Here is a 16,919-nt window from a genome sequence, read left to right as displayed (position 1 = left end):
CCTTAGTTGGTAAGATTTCATAGTCTTTATGGGTCTTTTAGCTACTTGGCTGCAATGAAGAGAATAATGGCTGAATATACTGCACATTTAAACATTATTTGGCAACTCTATAGTAGATATTTTTGGGATATTTGTTATTTAATAAAAACGATAATTAATTAAACATATGTCACCAAAATATCAGAATATAGCTGACACATATTTGAACGTGTTACAGTGCAAAATACATGCCTGTAACGTATTTATTTAAGATAAAGTTTGGTTTTAGAAGTGCAAACCATTCAGCTACCAGTTGTGACCATTAATGATTTTTTAAACCACTGTTAATGAGGAGAACCCAGTGAAACCTTTGATATCTGCTACAGCATATCTGTTACGGTTTTTTTTTTTTACTATTTCAAGCAAGCTGCATTCATTAAAAACGTATATTCAGCATATTATTACCAAGAATTGTGTGTTTGGCACATCAACATACTTATTAGCCAGTGTGTTTTCCATCTCGGTTACTTTTTGTATCCTGCCAAATGAATTTTAAATAGATCTTTCCAACTGGGTAAACATTTGCTCCGGGGCTGGTTTTAGGAGTGTTTGAAACATGAATGGACTTGGCAAAGTGTTCATTTTGATATTTCTTCTTTATCAAGTACAACAAGGAGAACAGGCCATCTTTCCAAATGTGGGGCTTATTATATTTTAAAGTAATACCTCTAGGGATGGAGGAAGAATCACGTCTGAATATCACATTTTCTTCCATCAGCTTGGACTCTGCAGATGGCAGTGTGGGGGGGACTGAGAACCTTCGTCCTTACTTTGAGCCCTTTATAGTCGTAAAGAAGGGGACTATACATTTCCTTTGGCTTTAACTGTAACAAAAAGTGACACAGCTGACCAGGCGAGCTGAATATTTACACAAGCCTGCTCACACTGCAGATGCTGGTGTAGCACAATTAAGACTCAGTTGTAGGAAATATAAGGTTGAGATTATCAGGGGAGAAACACACAACATACACAGATAGATGAGTCAAGTGAGAAAATAAAACTAGATTCAGGATACAAGCTGATTTCTATCAATACACTGGTTTCTAGAAGCTTTTCACATGAGCCAGACTTTCTCTGCCATCTGCTGGACAAATGTCTTGTTGCAACTCACAATTATTTTCTGTCTTAATTCTTTACTTCATGTATGTAATACATACCAGTCTCTATGATATATTTTTCAGTTTTAGTGTGCATGAATCTACAGATTTTAATGCTTTGTCACCAACAGGAAATGATGCAATCCATGTGCTAAAAGACATAGTAAATTACAGTTTTGTTAAGAAAATGTTTTCCAATGTTAAATACTTTTTGTTGCTGTTCTTGTTTCTTTCTGGAGCTTTTTGCAATTTATTCACACATTTTGCCATGTGTAGTGCCTCTTTTTCATTTTGCACTGTGGAGCAATTGTGTGTATTTGATAATACTGTTGTTGCTTTGACTAATATATACTAATAGATAAAAGATATACCATGTAGGATTTTCCTTAAAAAAAAAAACAAAAAAAAAAAAACGTATAGACAATATACAGAAGTAATTGCTTTCAGTCATCACTTACAAACCGCTGTGTGGCAGCCTTTGTTTCTGCAGAGACTGCCCTCTGCCTGCTTTTTCTTATTTTCTGTGTTTGGGATGTTTAAGGGTGAGTATCCCCACAGCGCTCAACTGAGGTTAAGGCCTCAGGTGCCTGGCTGTGAGCAGCAGGGATCCAAGAGAAACTGCCCTGGAAATGCCAAACAAGAGTAAATCTGGGTTTGGCTTTCACTTTAACTTTTGCTGGCAAGCTTGTTAACAAACACTATCCCAAAAGTTTTGTGTAGAATACCTGTAAGTATTTTGTTGCTTTTTCAAAATATGTTTCATCTACCCTTTATATTCTTCAGTTTAATCCTGTTTCTCTATCAGTGTGTGTTTTTGTACTCTAAAGTCTATTTAGATGTTTGACCATGCTGATTTTATGGTGACATATTTTTGTGTGTTTTGTGTGTTCGCTGAGTGCAGACTGAGCCAGCTGAGGTGAAGCAGGGGTCAGGGAGCACGTATTCTCAGGACGTCACTTTTCCAGTTTCCATAGTGTACAATGACAGTGACACACTCGCCCATCCAAGTGTAAGTTCTGTTCTGGCAAACCCTTTCACTGTTAGCTTTACTGCAGTCTTCTCATCATCCTCTGATCCAATGAACAACTCCCAATCCTCAGCTAAAGTTGATGTTGCTGCTTGTCATTTTATCTTTGGGTACCATCTTATCTTTATAAGTGTGGTGCTTGCCTTTGATGGACAAACTCTGAAAACTTTAAAAAAAAATATATACTGCTGCTGCTAACACCAACACCACTATTTACGCCATTCCTGCATTTTCTGATACTGAGCCTCGTATTGCATAGGACACTGCAGTATAGTAGATTATAGCCTCCTAACATCACCCCCCTCCCCTGCCTGCAGACCAATGATGAAAAACGAGAAGGAAAACTTTAAACTCCAATAACGCTCCCTGGGGCTTCCCAGTCATCTATCTCCACTGGGGGAAACTAAGTTATGCCCTGACGTATGCAGATAACCTCCTCAAATACACACACACCGCCCGCCAGCTCAAATGCACACACATACACACCCTCAGACAGGCTGATGTATGGTAGCAATATGCCCCAGGCGGGCCCCGGCCTCAGCTTCAGCTCCAGTTCTGCTTCCAATTAGAACAGATGAGTCCCATTAGCCCAGCCCAGATACTGTCATCCCACACACACAGCCTCATTAGCACCGTGACACCAGTGCAGGGCCGACAGACAAGAACTCGCTGGTGTTGAATCTAACACACAGATAACATGCCGAGCCGCTGTAAGCAGCGTAGGTTAGGAATGAAGGATTGACGTGGCTGGGGCTGCACCGCAATCTGCATAATATTAGACACATATCATCACATCGATATACAATATTTACACATAGCCAGCATGTCAACATTATCTCTCACCCTCGCACAAACACACACACACACACACACACACACACACACACACACACACACAAGTGAATACAGAAATGTACCTCGCCTCTCAGTCTCATAGTCATTATGTTACTTCCTAATAAACAGATGCCTTCATTCATCAGACACTTGCAGCAGCAGTTTTATAGCCCCCGTACAATCAATATTATGTACTGCGATGAATACATGTGCGTAGGCTTTTTCTGTCAACACACTTTAAGGCCCACAGAGCTAGATAAGTTAAATGTTATTAAAGTTTTTTCCTCCTGCACTTGACATGCACAGACAGGGGAAAGACTAATAAGACACATAAGATACCACAAGCCTTAGCTCCTGTATCAGAGCGTCATCACGGTGACTCAGAGCTCCACCCTGAGGTCACATGGGTGTCAATGGGCAGTACTGACAACTTACTAGAACTTACCAGGAAACATATCTCATTCATTTCTGTTAGGTAATAATGACTGAAGTGCCAGAGAAGACTGTATAGATAAAAAATTAATAGATACAGTCTAAGCATGCGTTTACATTGTGTGTATTCCTATGATTGGGGAATTTTAAAAAACATACACATTTGCCTTCAGAGGGCTACAAAGACAAAGATCACAAGTATATTAAGAACTGGCTTCCAGCTAGTTGTAATAATAATATTTTGATAGTTAATTAGACGTTTAAGTCACTTTGCAGGCAAAAAATGCCAAACATTTTATGCTTTCAGGTTCCTTGGATTAATGCAAAACAAGACATTTAATAAAAATATTGTGGACATTTTTTCATCTTTCAAAGACCAAACAATCAGTTCTCTTAATTCTAAGATTTAGATTTAATAATTTTACATGCCAGAAATACAGTTTTTATTCAGTAGACTCACTTTTTACACTCCTTAATGCAATGCGCTGTCATTTAGAATCGCATTATTGTGATAATCATGGCTTGTTCTGATGAGATTTCTGTCTCTCTATAGCTGTTTTTATGTTTTTGGTTTTTTTTGGCAATGGTTTTTGAATGCAGGGCCTGATGTCTAACTAAACGACAGTCTAAACTACAGTCTGTCACTATATTTACATTTGTCCTCTTATAAACATGTCTTCTCTACACTACACTGACCTGCAGTTGTTCATGGACAAGGACAAGGCAGAAGAGCTGTGGCACAAGAGATTGATCTCGTTGCGACAGGAGAGGCTCATGGGAAGCCCTGTGACCTGATGGACATCAGAAGATCCTCAGTTTAAGCTGCTTTTACTGTGTTTCAGTCTGTCTCGTTTTAGGATATCACAATGTTTGTTACTTATCCTTCCCCTAATTTCTCCTTCCTATCGCAAAAAAATTGTGGAAAGTCAAGCAAATAACAGTTTTTGGTCCTGATGTGCTTATTTTACTAATGTTAATGTAATTCAATTAAAAGATATGCTGTTTTTAATTTGGCTTCATTCATTTTTAATTAAGGAAGGATTTTTCAGTCAGATAAGATGATGACCATATAGATGTAGCGTTTGATATATTTTGTTTTTGTTATCAACTCGGTAAATAAAGATAGATGTGATTTGTTTTTGAGTGAAAACTGCCTTTGTGCTTTTGTGGGTAAATTATGAAGATTTACCTAACTTATGACAGTTGTTGTTTAAGGTGGCAGCAGTATCTACAGATAGATACAGATGGATGAGTCACCCTGTCATCCAGCAGCTCTTTAAAAGTAGCCTGACTCAGCCTTGGGTCACCTTATCTCTTTGGTCTGTATCAGAATTGAGAAAAAGAGTGGAATAAACATCCTCTCATCTGCCCTTAACCTGTACTCTCCTCTTAAATATACCATTTGGTGATTAATGTTTGTTTATACAATGTTGTGTCGCAAATTTGGATTCAAGGCAGTGTAGAGTCCATACCCAGGCCTATTTGTGGAACAGCCAGATGGTAAATCTATACACAGTCTGGAACACTGTGTGTCACTCCCATACCCCCCAAATAGTCAGAGTTGTGTCACTCCCGTACGTCCCAAATAGTCAGTGTTGTAATGAAGTAATATATGAGAATGTACAGAGTGACTTGCTAAGGCAAGCACACAAAGTAAGCTTTGCTGTGTTAGTGCTTGCCTGGAATACCTTGTTTTTGTCTGCATGTGTTCCTCACATGTGTTAACTGGCTGTCTAAAACATCTCCACACCTTGCTCTTACCAAACCAAGACTCATGTTAGAAACAAATAAAGTCAAGTGAGGTACGGTTCATTATTTATGAGAGAGGAGGGGTGCAAAATGGGGCTGGCATAAATCATACTTTATGCACTGGGGAGTGAGTTAAGTTTTTTAATTTGGCTTAGGGGAGGAACATTAATCCCACCCCCCCGTCACTCAGGGGGCCTCAAGAAAAAAATATATATATAAAGTAAAAAAAAATTTTACATTTAATAATTATTAGTTATAGATAGACCCCCCTACTCTGAAAAGATAAAGCACAGTCCCTTATTTAATCCTAGAGAGTTGCCTTGTGATTTCGTCACCTTAACAACCCTTAATATTGACAATACAATTTTAAATTGGAACAACTAGCTCCGAAGGGGTTTCACAGCCTCCGCGGCTAATTTTGTAATACACAAAAGCATGATACGAAAATTTCAATCTTTATTAAGACGTTTATGGAGTGCCGTTACCATGGCAGCCACCCACAACATCGAAAGCTGTGAATAACCAGCCAGTCCGAGGCTCGGGTTCGCATCACGTGGCAGCTGTCAGAGTGAGTTTGGGTCTCACCACCGCCTCCATGGTAACATTACTGAGGCTCGCGGAGCGGTGAAGCTGGGACACCTGTGGCGGAGCGGATTATTTTGAAACTCTTCATCTCCGTTTTTTGTTTACAGCTCCAAAATCCTTGGAAATGTTCAACAGTAATCGCAGGGAGTTTGACGAGGATCCGTTCTTCTCGTGAGTAGTTTAACTTTTGTATTAAATATATTAAAACGCTTATTCACCTGTTATTGTTCAAATCCTTTGTAGGTTATTCTCACAATGCTCTCAACTAATACTTAAGTAAAGCTAAAAGGACGTTTAACACGGGGATAAATGGCTTTTGAAATGTAAGAATACACACTATTGTTCATAGAAAGCCCATGCATTAACTCCCACTCCTAATGCCCACAAGCTAACGTTAATAATGTAACCGTGCAAGCTAACGGTAAATAAATTAACGGGTGAGTTGCTATAGCAGATATTAAATATAGTCCCACTTTTAATTCCATTTATACTGAAACTGCAATGAGCTAATTTAGCTAATTTAATAGTTGCAATAATGAATTTCAGCCGAGTTGTTTCATTGTAACTGAATTTTTAACATCACATGTAATGTCAGGCTAACGTTACATTAGCCATTTCTGTTAACGTTTCTATTCAATGGAGCTGTTGCCTAGCACCAGCTGCTGTGACAGGGAACACAGACTCTGATTTCTTTATTTATTTTTCTTATATATATATAAATATATATATATATATAATATATATATATATATATATATAAACGTTTATGTATATCATTATTATTATTATTATTATTAAGTAATATCAAGTAGTTACGGTTTGAGCATTAGATGAATAAAAATAAAATTTACTATTTTTTTATTTCCAGTACAATGGAGAGAAAGTCATTAGTAATAGATCTTATTCAATAACTGCACAGTTTGTAACCGTCGCTTACAACTTATTGCACAAGTTAACACCTGCTGTTCTAGTGTTGACACCCTTTGAGGTGAGTATAAGAGAGACTGCTATTATTTTATCAATATTTCAGTGTATTGTGTTCATCACACAGCATGCATCTGTAATGGGCTCTAAGTTTTGTTTTGTTTTTTGCTCTCCAGGAAACCTATCAGTCCTAATACAGACTTGCACTAAATTCCTTAGTGAAAGTTGAAGTTCACCCTTTCTTTACCTCCTCTTCGTTTTCCACAGGGATCCATTTCGGGCTCACAGGGAACATATGAGGCAGATGATGCGAAGCTTCTCTGAGCCATACGGCGGGCCCGTAATGCCCAGTATTATGGACGGAAGAAATCGTGGTCATGACTTTGCAGAACATCCAAGCTCATCTCTGGCACTGAGGGATGACCACAGGGTGAGAACATGCATTTTAAGAAGCAGTCCTCTTACAGTAATGAGTGATTTGTCTATTTGTGGACTCAAGTAACAGACAATAAAGCTCAACCCAGTGTATTAAACTATCTACAGGCACATGACTAACTAACCTATATACATGTCATATGGGTCTATGTAGGACGAAGGGTGAAGCTTCAGTACTTTGCTCATACAATTAGGCCTCATGACCCCCCCCCCCCGTCCACTGTTCATAGGCATATAAGCACATAAGATTAGTGTTTGGAGGAAGTGCTAAGTTTACTAAGGTTATAGTGGAAGCTGGCCACTGGCAGCGTAACTGGAGCACCACTCACTGAGGTATGAGGCCATGTGAGTCTCTGGTTTAGTAGAAGGGCAACCCCCTTGGCCTCTCTGGACAGTTATATCTAGCCCCGAGGAGCCCTATTTATAGTGCATTGTTCCACTGACATACTGCTTTCTTGCAAATACACGCACAGACTTCTTTAACACTCAAACCAATAGCACCTCAGAGAATTCTGCTTTGCTGTGCTGAGATGAGCTGCTGAAAATAACACTTTATTTTGATATCATTAAAGTTGGCCCAGTTGTGATGTTGGCTGAAAATGTAGTTTATCTTTAAATATAACAGCTCTCCCTTAAATCTATGATTTCATACACCTCTGTTACATTAGCTAAGGAGAGAGCTGTGAAACCTGTGGTTGTAATAATAGCTTTATAAATAATTGTGTTATTTGTGCAGCAAACATTATAAAGGCAGGCATCGGGATAGCTCTCATCTGCTGTGATTTGCACCCATTCACCTTTCCCATATCAACCCCTGTGCTGCTTATATCCCTGCTAATTCAAATTTAGCCCCCGACACCTGTTTTAATCCTACTACCTCATGAGAGCCTGTATATTTATCCTTGATAATGACTTTCATCAGAAGTGTAGCCTCAATAGCCAGCAGCCTGCTTTCTCTTTATTAGCATCATGCCATTACCTAGCTAATGCCAGCTGAGGAGGGGCACTGAATGCTCGACTAATGACCTCAGTGACAGTGGATGAAATGGAGCTACACTGCAAAATGTCAATCCAAACAAATTATTTAATCTAATATTAGGAGTAATATACTGTTTCTGTATGTGTTTCAAATGTTATTTGACTTGTCCATTAGTTGTTAACAAGATATTGTTTACTTTTGAATAAGAAAGTGCAGTATCTCAGCCCTTTCTTTTTTAAGTACATCATGATATGATAAGGGGTAAGAGTTCTGCTGAGTCTGATCTCAAGTTGCAGCCATAGCAGTTAGCAAAATAATCATTCATACGCTCACTGTGGTATGGAGAAGGACCATGTGAAAGCATCTTTTTTTTCTTGATTTATAAAAAGAAATTAGGAGAAGAGACGCAGGTGTGGGATTTGTGGTTTGAAAAATAAAGGTTTCTGTCGCCTCTCGATCCTTAGACTGTGTTGTTGATTGTCATGATTAATAAACAGAATACCTACGGTGTGGTACGACACATGGAATTAAGGTTAACTGAAATTACCATAAGGATCCACAGTTTTTATCACACAGCTCTGCTCTCTAACTCCCACACACACTTATTTATCTGAAGATGAGGAGCAGTCTTGTTGTGCCCAGTAGTGGTCAGAGGGCCGAAGCTCTGGTGCTGTGTTGTTGGCTTTGGAAAGGCTTGTGTGCGGATGTCATGGACATGGACATGGACTTTTTTTCATTGTTGCTCTTTTGGTCCATCTGTTTGGCAGAACGTGCTTTGGCAGTGTTGGTGCATTAGCAGCTAGATGACAGACAGCTCACGCTCATACCGCTCCCCAGTATCACAGGCACAAATGTGCCCACAAAAATACATACATAAACACACACATACAGTACTAAAACACAAAATACACGGACACGCTGGCATGTAAACACATGGAACTGCACACACACACATTGGCCACATTCTGCCCCGGGGCTTGTACCTCTACTTGCTAAGGATTAGATTCCCAGTGGGAAAACAAGACCCGTCTTATTTTCCAAGGCTGCTGTAACTCTCACATTTCCCAATGACTTGCCAGTATCCACTACCTTGTTCATATCACCTTTCAAAGCACTCATTCATCAGGGCACTTGTTTAAAAAAGCACTGTTGAATGACAATCAAGCATCATTTTAAGTTACTTTCTTTGATTGTGTGTTTTTTATTGAGTATGACTGGTGGTGCCAGGGCTGGGTAAATGGGGTGATTTGATAAGATACAGGTGATATCATTTAAAAAAATAAACTAATTAAAAAAAGATTATTTTTAGGGCCTCAGCCTTTATTATAGTGTAGCTGGAGAGAGACAAGAAAGTGGTAGGACTGAGGGGGAACATGCAGCAAAGGGGAGCGTGTTGGAGTTGAAAACACAGACTGCTGCAGAGGCCTCAACCTATATGGGGTGGTCACTCTACCATTGGCACTTTTGGACATGTCAAGTCAAACCGATTTGCACATCCATTGTCAGTTTTAACATGCTGAGCCCTGCCAAACTGCGCTAGAGATGAACCTTCTCTGTAGTAGGGCCAAAAGGGCACTTAGTGGGTAATCGCCTGCAGCCAACAACCGACATCCCGCCTTCTTCCCCTGAAACAAGTGTGCGTGCTGGGAGACTCCACTCACCTTTGGCTGTGCAGGAGCCCAGAGAAGAATGCATTTCTTAATGTCCCTGTGTGTGCAACTCTTAGTACTTTTGTAGCGTCTAACAGGAATATCTTTAGTGTGGAGTTTCTCTCATGCATCCCTAAATTTATTTATATTTAACAACATTTTTTTTTTTTTTTCACGTACAATATATATTCCATATAAATTAATCCCTGTTTTCAGTTACCTACTTTATTTTACTGTTTCATATTTGCTTCCAGCTGTAGAGGAGTCTGTTAAGTTACTGCTGATGAAAACTGAATATTTCCTTATTTTGCTGCCAGGTGAGCTCAAGGTCAAATCAGGTTTTCTTCCAGCTCTGGCAATGGGAAGCAGTTCCTACACCCCTTATTCACCTACATCATCTTTGAAACATGAGTCACCACAATCTGATTCAGTGCCTCCGTATCTTCTCTGTGGTCTTCTTGTTCTAAGAGACCACATATAGCAAAAGGCCTCTAATTCCCCTGATGATGCACCACTTCCCATTTGCAGCACACACCCTCACTTTTTCTTTGAAGTCTGAATCATATCTACAGCACATGTCCCCTGTGGTGTAACGCATAGCTTTCCCTGGAGCAGCCTGCCGAGCGCACAGTGGCAGTTCAATATCAGATTGAGAGAGATAGAAAAGAGCATGTCAATCTGCAGTAGTCCAGACAGCCTAAAATAATGTGTTAAAGACCACTGGGTCTACGTTCCTTATCTTGCACCCTCAGTCTCCCCTCTGCTCAACCCTGATCTAAATATAATGCTTGCAGATATGTAACTGGCATTTATTAGTTCATAGATGCCACTCTGGGATAAAATTGGCAGTGAGGCTTCATAGATACTGGTCAGGGGCGTTTTACATCAGCTTGACATTTGAAAAGAGCTGAGAGAGCAGCCTTGGACTCTTTGCCCCCTGATAGATCCCTGTCCTGACTGGTCTGTCCAGCCTTCCTAGAATGAAGCTCAGTTTCAGTGTTAAACCCACGCTAATCTCTGGCAATGCGACCCAATTACACATGGAACACAAGTCATTCAACACCCCACTGATTACGCACAATACCCCCGTGCATCACACCCCCAGAAAATACACACACCCGCATAGCGATGGCTGTTGAGATGCTTATCCAGGGCTGCAGGGTCATAAACACCTGCGGTTTTGGCCCAGAGAACACAGGGTCTGACTGAAGGCTGCGAGCTGCTCCCTCCTCACTCCCAGGAGGTTCATGGCCTTGACGTTTTGTGTTTAAGGCTGTGGGGAGAACTCTGTGTAGCTGTGTCAAGGGCTTAGTGACCGATGTAAGACAACCTAACAGCTTATGGACAACAACCTCTGCAAAGATGCAAAAAGTCTACATTTGTGTGTGTGTGTGTGTGTGTGTGTGTGTGTAACATGCTATACAAATACAGTGCTATAATATGTTGCTAAAATAATATTGTGTGGATCCTCAGGATATGAGCCGCTCACTGTTTCCCTTTGGCAGTATTGACAGCACGGTTAGTATCGTAGATTTGCTGTTCAACTGCACCATCATACGATTTTCTAATTTAAATACTGGCCAAGTGCATGCTTTGACTCTATAACTGACTGTGCTCAATGCTTAGTTGTCAGTAAAATGGTCACAGTGTTTCCTTTGACTTCACAAAAAATTACACCATCATGCCATGTGCAGGCTGTAAAAGTACACTATTGCAGAAGCAAGTAACCAGAGTGTATGGAAATGCTCTGACTATGAAGAAAATAGAGTGTAGTATATGCTAAATGTTCATCTCTCCATAGACACTAAGGTTGAAGTGGTAAGTTACTTATATTAGTTGGAAAATGTATTGATTACATAGTCATTCATTTCGGAAAAGAGAACACCCACACACAACATCCAACATTAAGTCAAGTCACGTAAAGCTGATGTTTTCACCACAATGTGTAGAGTGTTTTTCAGTTCGCTAAAGGAATCCAAATAAAACAAACAGTAGCTTGCGCACAATAGCTTTTCATATGTCCGCCTAAATGGGAGAATTTTTGTGTCTAGGACCCCTAAATTGATACAAATTAGATCACAGAGCCTCATTTTATAAGATTTTGCTTCATGCACCTCCATCTGAAAAGATTTTGGTTGTTAGACCTGATTAAGACCAAACTCTATAGTTGTCAAGTACAGCTAAGACAATAACCAAAGACAACGTGAAACCTATGATCTCAGTAGTCACTCTTATGACTCTTACTTACATTGGACTTACTTCAATATTGAATTAAATAGTGAATATAGTGAATATAGATTATCCCCCAGTTTTCTGTGGACCATCCAAAACTCCCTCGAGGACCCCTGGAGGTCGCTGGACCCCTAGTTGACAACCACTGGGATAATGGACCAGTCGTTACACATGGATATTTTTTATAGGTGCTAGACTTGTCAGACGTGTTATTGCACAGTGTACTGTCAGGCCAGCATAGGATTTTTGCCCGTTCCACATACTGTATTTATATAATAGGGCATCAAGTTTAACTGTGAAACAAATAGCTTAGATTAATGCAAATTTCTGACAAGAGAAACAAGTAATTTTCAGAATTTAGGGAATCTTTCGAATGCAGCTCAAAAACTAACCGGTCATTACATCCCCCTCAACAAAGCACATACATTCACATACACTTAAAGACAATTCTTGTGGAAACACTTTGACCAGTATATGGAATGACTGGTGAGATGCTTTCTGAGGTTTGCAAATCTAACATGTGCTGCTCTTAACTGCAACATCTTTACACTTGTTCCTTTGAAAAGATAAAGATGATCTCTTCAGCTGCTTTTACGTCATAAAAATGAAACCGTAGTGATCTGCAGTGTCTTCCCGCGTGCCTTTCTTGTGGCTACACCCTTACAAAATATTTAATATCTAATCTGACACAATTTTGCATACATGGTGATTGATGGCATCTTAAGCCAACATGCATGACTGACTTGAGTGGTGCACAGGGTTTCCCCTGACTCCAAAGATGGTTCTTCAACTGTGACCTACAAAAACTTCATTTATTCATTTAATAGGGAAATAAATTTGAACATGCATAGTGATTAAAATGTGCTTTCTAAATTTAAACAATATCGTTTGCACAGATTTCAAGAAGCATTAAAAGCAAGATTTTTCCAGATGATATTATCTGTCAAATGTCTTGCAATAAAGCCAAACAATCAGTCAAGATATTGCATTTAACACAGTACTTTTCAAACAAATCTTATTATTGACATCATGGTTAGGTTTCAGTTAATGTTGGCCACCTTTAAATTCTAAATAAAGACATGAAATTTGCATGCTGAACTGGGTTTTTGTAGTCTTACAATAAATGTTAGTATGTCACATATGGTGAGGTGATAAAATGTGAATGTCCTGGTTACAGTGTACCAGATGGCACACATGTAGGACACATTTAGCCCACTGTACTCTTTCCGTGTATGTTTGTACACATCATGGAGCTGTTTATGAGCTGATAATGCCAAGCAATGGCTTGGCATATGTGCTGTTCAATTCAATTCTTCTGTTCTTTTCCTTTTGTGCCGGTACAGGATTTGATGAGGAATCCATTCGGCATGTTTGACAACATGATGGCCAACATGAGAAACAGGATGGAGGAGATGCACAGAAACTTTGTGAGTTTAATGATTTGGTGTTCTCTTTTGTTTTGCTGTGTTTGTAGAAAATTGTGGTACATGAGCCGTAACTAACTGTGTGTTTGCTGGATTCAGGAGAACATGTCCACAGATTCAAACACCCACTCATTCAGCTCCTCATCAGTCATGACATATTCAAAGGTTGGAAATGAGCCTCCCAAGGTCTTCCAGGCAAGCTCATCGACACGCCATGCCCCTGGAGGGGTAAGTTCCCATCAGATGTGTTACTGTGTCACATATGGTACATCAAACCACAGTTTAGTTTGTTAATCTGTTGGAGACTGCTCGCAAACAAACCGTTCTCACAGTGGAAAATTATGGCTCTTTTCTATTAGGTTTGCAGAAATCATTTTGGTGATCCCGCATACACAATATCAGGGCACTGGGGCACAATACCTGGAATAGGCCGTCTTAAATGAACAATAAACATTGTTGATTGCTGTAATTCATGCACTTTTTCATAGACTAGCATATGTGTTTGATGGGTTTAATAATGATCTATCAACAGATCAAGGAGACCCGGAAAGCTGTTAAAGACTCTGAAAGTGGTCTGGAGCAGATGTCCATTGGTCATCACATTCAAGACAGGGGACATGTTGTTGAGAAGAAATACAACAAGAAAACAGGAGAGAAGGAGTTCAACCAGGACTTTCAGAATATGGATGAATGTATGTCAAATTGCTTTTATTGTGCATTTACTCCCTGAATTTTGTTTCTATATCAACTTTAACTGCACGAAGGAGCTAGGTTAGAGATAGTTCTTGTTTTTATTGCATTATTTACCATGATTCATAATATTAAAATCACAAGGCCATTACAGTGATAGATAAAGAGTAAATATATGGTCAGATCATTCATTTTTGTTATAATAAATAAAGTACACAAGTACCACAGTCCACATATTTCTCAGCTGTTGTCATCATCTTATTGTTAGTCATGTATTATACTTGGATTATAATGTGTGCAGCTTTTCTTGCATTTTTGAGTATGTTTTTTTTTTTTAATTTCCTATATTGTGTAACCAAATCTACATGCCTCTGCAAATTGCCCCTTGGGACAAATACAGTTTTTTTGAATTTGAATCAGTTCTGAGACAGAATATTCCCTAACATGATGCTGATCCTCTGTCCCCAGCTGAAGCACAGTCTTTTGACGAAGAGTGGCAGCAGGAGGTGTCCAAGTTTCGGCCGTGTGGCCCCATGTCTCGTCTGCGGGAACCCCGTGCGCTAACCCACGGTGTTCATCGAGCAGCCCTAACCGGACCTGAGCAGGAGCACAGGTCAGTATGACATGCTCATTAGACTCCGTGTGGTGTTGAAGACAGGCCAGAATCTGCAGGTCAGGATCAAATGACCAACAAGAGGGAGATGCTGATAGCAGACACATACAGTATGCTTTGTTAAGTATATTGTGATTATGTTATGATTCTTCAGTAAATTTTGCATTGAAAATTGGGATTATTTACTGTATTTTGTATTTTCCACAGGGACCAATTAAAGGGCAAGGCTGAGGGTAAATGCAGCATGGAAGGCTCAAGCTCAATAAATCAGTGAAAACATCAGTTTGTGAAGCTATTAAAGTCTTTTAAGCATCTTACAGTACACTCTGATGCTCTGTTACACCCTTACACACACACACACACACACACACACACACACACACACACACACACACACACACACGCACACACACACACACACACACACGCACACACACACACACACACCCTGGTTTCATCATATAGACAGAATCAGAAAACAGCAACTTGACCCACATTCTGAAATATCGAGGAGACTGGTTGCACATTACTGCTGCTCATTTTCCACAGCAAACTGCACAATATGAACTGAAACCTGCTGAAGATGGCTGCACCATCACAGGGGACATTTATTCTACTTCCTCATGGGGCAAAATCACTCTTCCAAATTCACTGTTAATATTGTAAATCTAAGTTCTAAGAACAGTTCACACTTTGAAAATATAAATATAAAGTTTGTTTGAAAATATAAAGATGGCAAGTAATCGAAATCAGGAATTTGTAGTGTGTCCGCTATAGAACACGCAAAACCAGCAGTCTAATCATTTACCAAAATATGCCCCCCAAAACACTAAAAGTTGCAAAGAAGTCCTTAAAAATGATCTTTCTCAACAAGGGGAAACTTGAAGCCATCTGATGCTTTCATTGTGCCATTTTCATAAAACAAAACCACCAAAATGTAGTGACCTTGAGAAAGTTGGAAATTCACTAATGCACTTAGACAATGTCTAAATTGTCTTCATGTAATTATGGTGCACCTGATGCTCTGGATATGTGTATTTTATCTGCTGTAATCTTTGTAAAAAGAAAAAAAATACCTTTCCCTTTTTATATGTTCCTGTGGTTTCTCTTGTTTTTCATCTGATGAATTCTGCTGCACGGCACGATATCTTGACATCAGGAATATTCTCAATAATTTTACCTTTGTTCTTGTATATTTTTTCAAGCCTAAAAGATAAATTATGTGTCAATGCAGGCTATTGTCTGTAATAAAAATATGAAAATATGATGATTAATCCAGTGTTTCATTTTTATCAGTCTTAGACCAGTTTCATATTAAATTCACTGAATGGAAAAAGTTAAATTTGAGTCTCAATCTATAAATGCTGGACACCTGTTAATGAATGCTGTTTGTACGTTACTGTAGGCTTGCACAGGATCTATATGAGCATGAGTGTGCATTGTGATAAACCTCTAGTTGTGCATGTTTTGTAGTGACCCACGGTAGTATTTTTGGATGGAAGCACTTGTCAGTAGCTCAGACTGGTGTGAGATGTTACACAGCAGCGAGCTCACCAGAGTTCCCTCTCTCACTTGCTTGGATATCAGACTCCATTAATCCCTTTGCTTTAACACACAGATATGAAGTGACCAAGGACCAATATATAGCTCAAAAGATCCATTATGTCCTGAGTTGCATGTTTATGTAACATGGAAGATGAGCCATTCCAGGAGCCTCTTATGGTGTTGAACATTAACTGAGAGGCCAAACTTATGCAGGAGGGAGCTTACTCTTGGAAAAAAAAAACCCAAAGGAATCAGTCACTTTTAAAGGCACTTATAAAAGCATGGATCTTTGTGAACTGATTTCACCATCTCTCAATAACCTCTCATCCACCCAGAAACCCTGATCTTTAAATTCCACAGGGTCTTACTAAGCTTCTATTCTTTTGTCCCTTTTTATCAACACTGCTGCTTTAAGAGTAGCTAAATAAGACATGTGTTTTACAGGATCATTCAGGGACAAAGAGTTGGTTATCAATTAATGCATGTGACCGCTTTTATTGGTAGATGCTTTAATCTATGACCTCTGTGAATTTTGACCCTGACATTTTCTCCCTTTTTCCAGTGTCAAATGAACTTTACCGCAGAAAAATGAGATAAAACGGTCAAACTAAACAATGCACGGTTACACTGTTGAAAAAAATCATTCTGTAAGACTTTGCTTTAAG

General features: G+C 39.3%; 2 protein-coding genes across 3 annotated transcripts in view; both read left to right on the top strand.

Moving 5' to 3' along the window:
• rsrc1 (arginine/serine-rich coiled-coil 1) overlaps positions 1–4,579 on the top strand; it is a 138,478-nt gene extending 133,899 nt beyond the window's left edge. Inside the window, exons 9-10 of the mRNA XM_042487148.1 lie at positions 2,038–2,145; positions 4,132–4,579. Of these exons, the coding sequence (XP_042343082.1) occupies positions 2,038–2,145; positions 4,132–4,224 (201 nt within the window). The 3' untranslated portion in view covers positions 4,225–4,579. The remainder of the gene's footprint in view (positions 1–2,037; positions 2,146–4,131) is intronic.
• Positions 4,580–5,799: 1,220 nt separating this feature from the next.
• Positions 5,800–15,976, top strand: mlf1 (myeloid leukemia factor 1). Of its 2 annotated transcripts, XM_042486911.1 has the most exons (8): positions 5,800–5,934; positions 6,955–7,117; positions 11,224–11,268; positions 13,326–13,409; positions 13,506–13,634; positions 13,939–14,098; positions 14,565–14,709; positions 14,917–15,976. In XM_042486911.1, the coding sequence occupies exons 1-8, from the start codon at positions 5,888–5,890 to the stop codon at positions 14,981–14,983; spliced, it is 840 nt and encodes a 279-aa protein (XP_042342845.1). In that variant the 5' UTR covers positions 5,800–5,887; the 3' UTR covers positions 14,984–15,976. The 2 variants fall into 2 exon arrangements, with proteins under 2 accessions (XP_042342845.1, XP_042342846.1); XM_042486912.1 differs by lacking the exon at positions 11,224–11,268.
• Positions 15,977–16,919: the final 943 nt, after the last annotated feature.

The sequence above is a fragment of the Plectropomus leopardus genome, chromosome 5 (genome assembly GCF_008729295.1).
Source record: "Plectropomus leopardus isolate mb chromosome 5, YSFRI_Pleo_2.0, whole genome shotgun sequence".
Classification (NCBI taxonomy): Eukaryota; Metazoa; Chordata; class Actinopteri; order Perciformes; family Serranidae; genus Plectropomus; species Plectropomus leopardus.
This window is presented reverse-complemented; position numbering and strand designations above follow the sequence as displayed.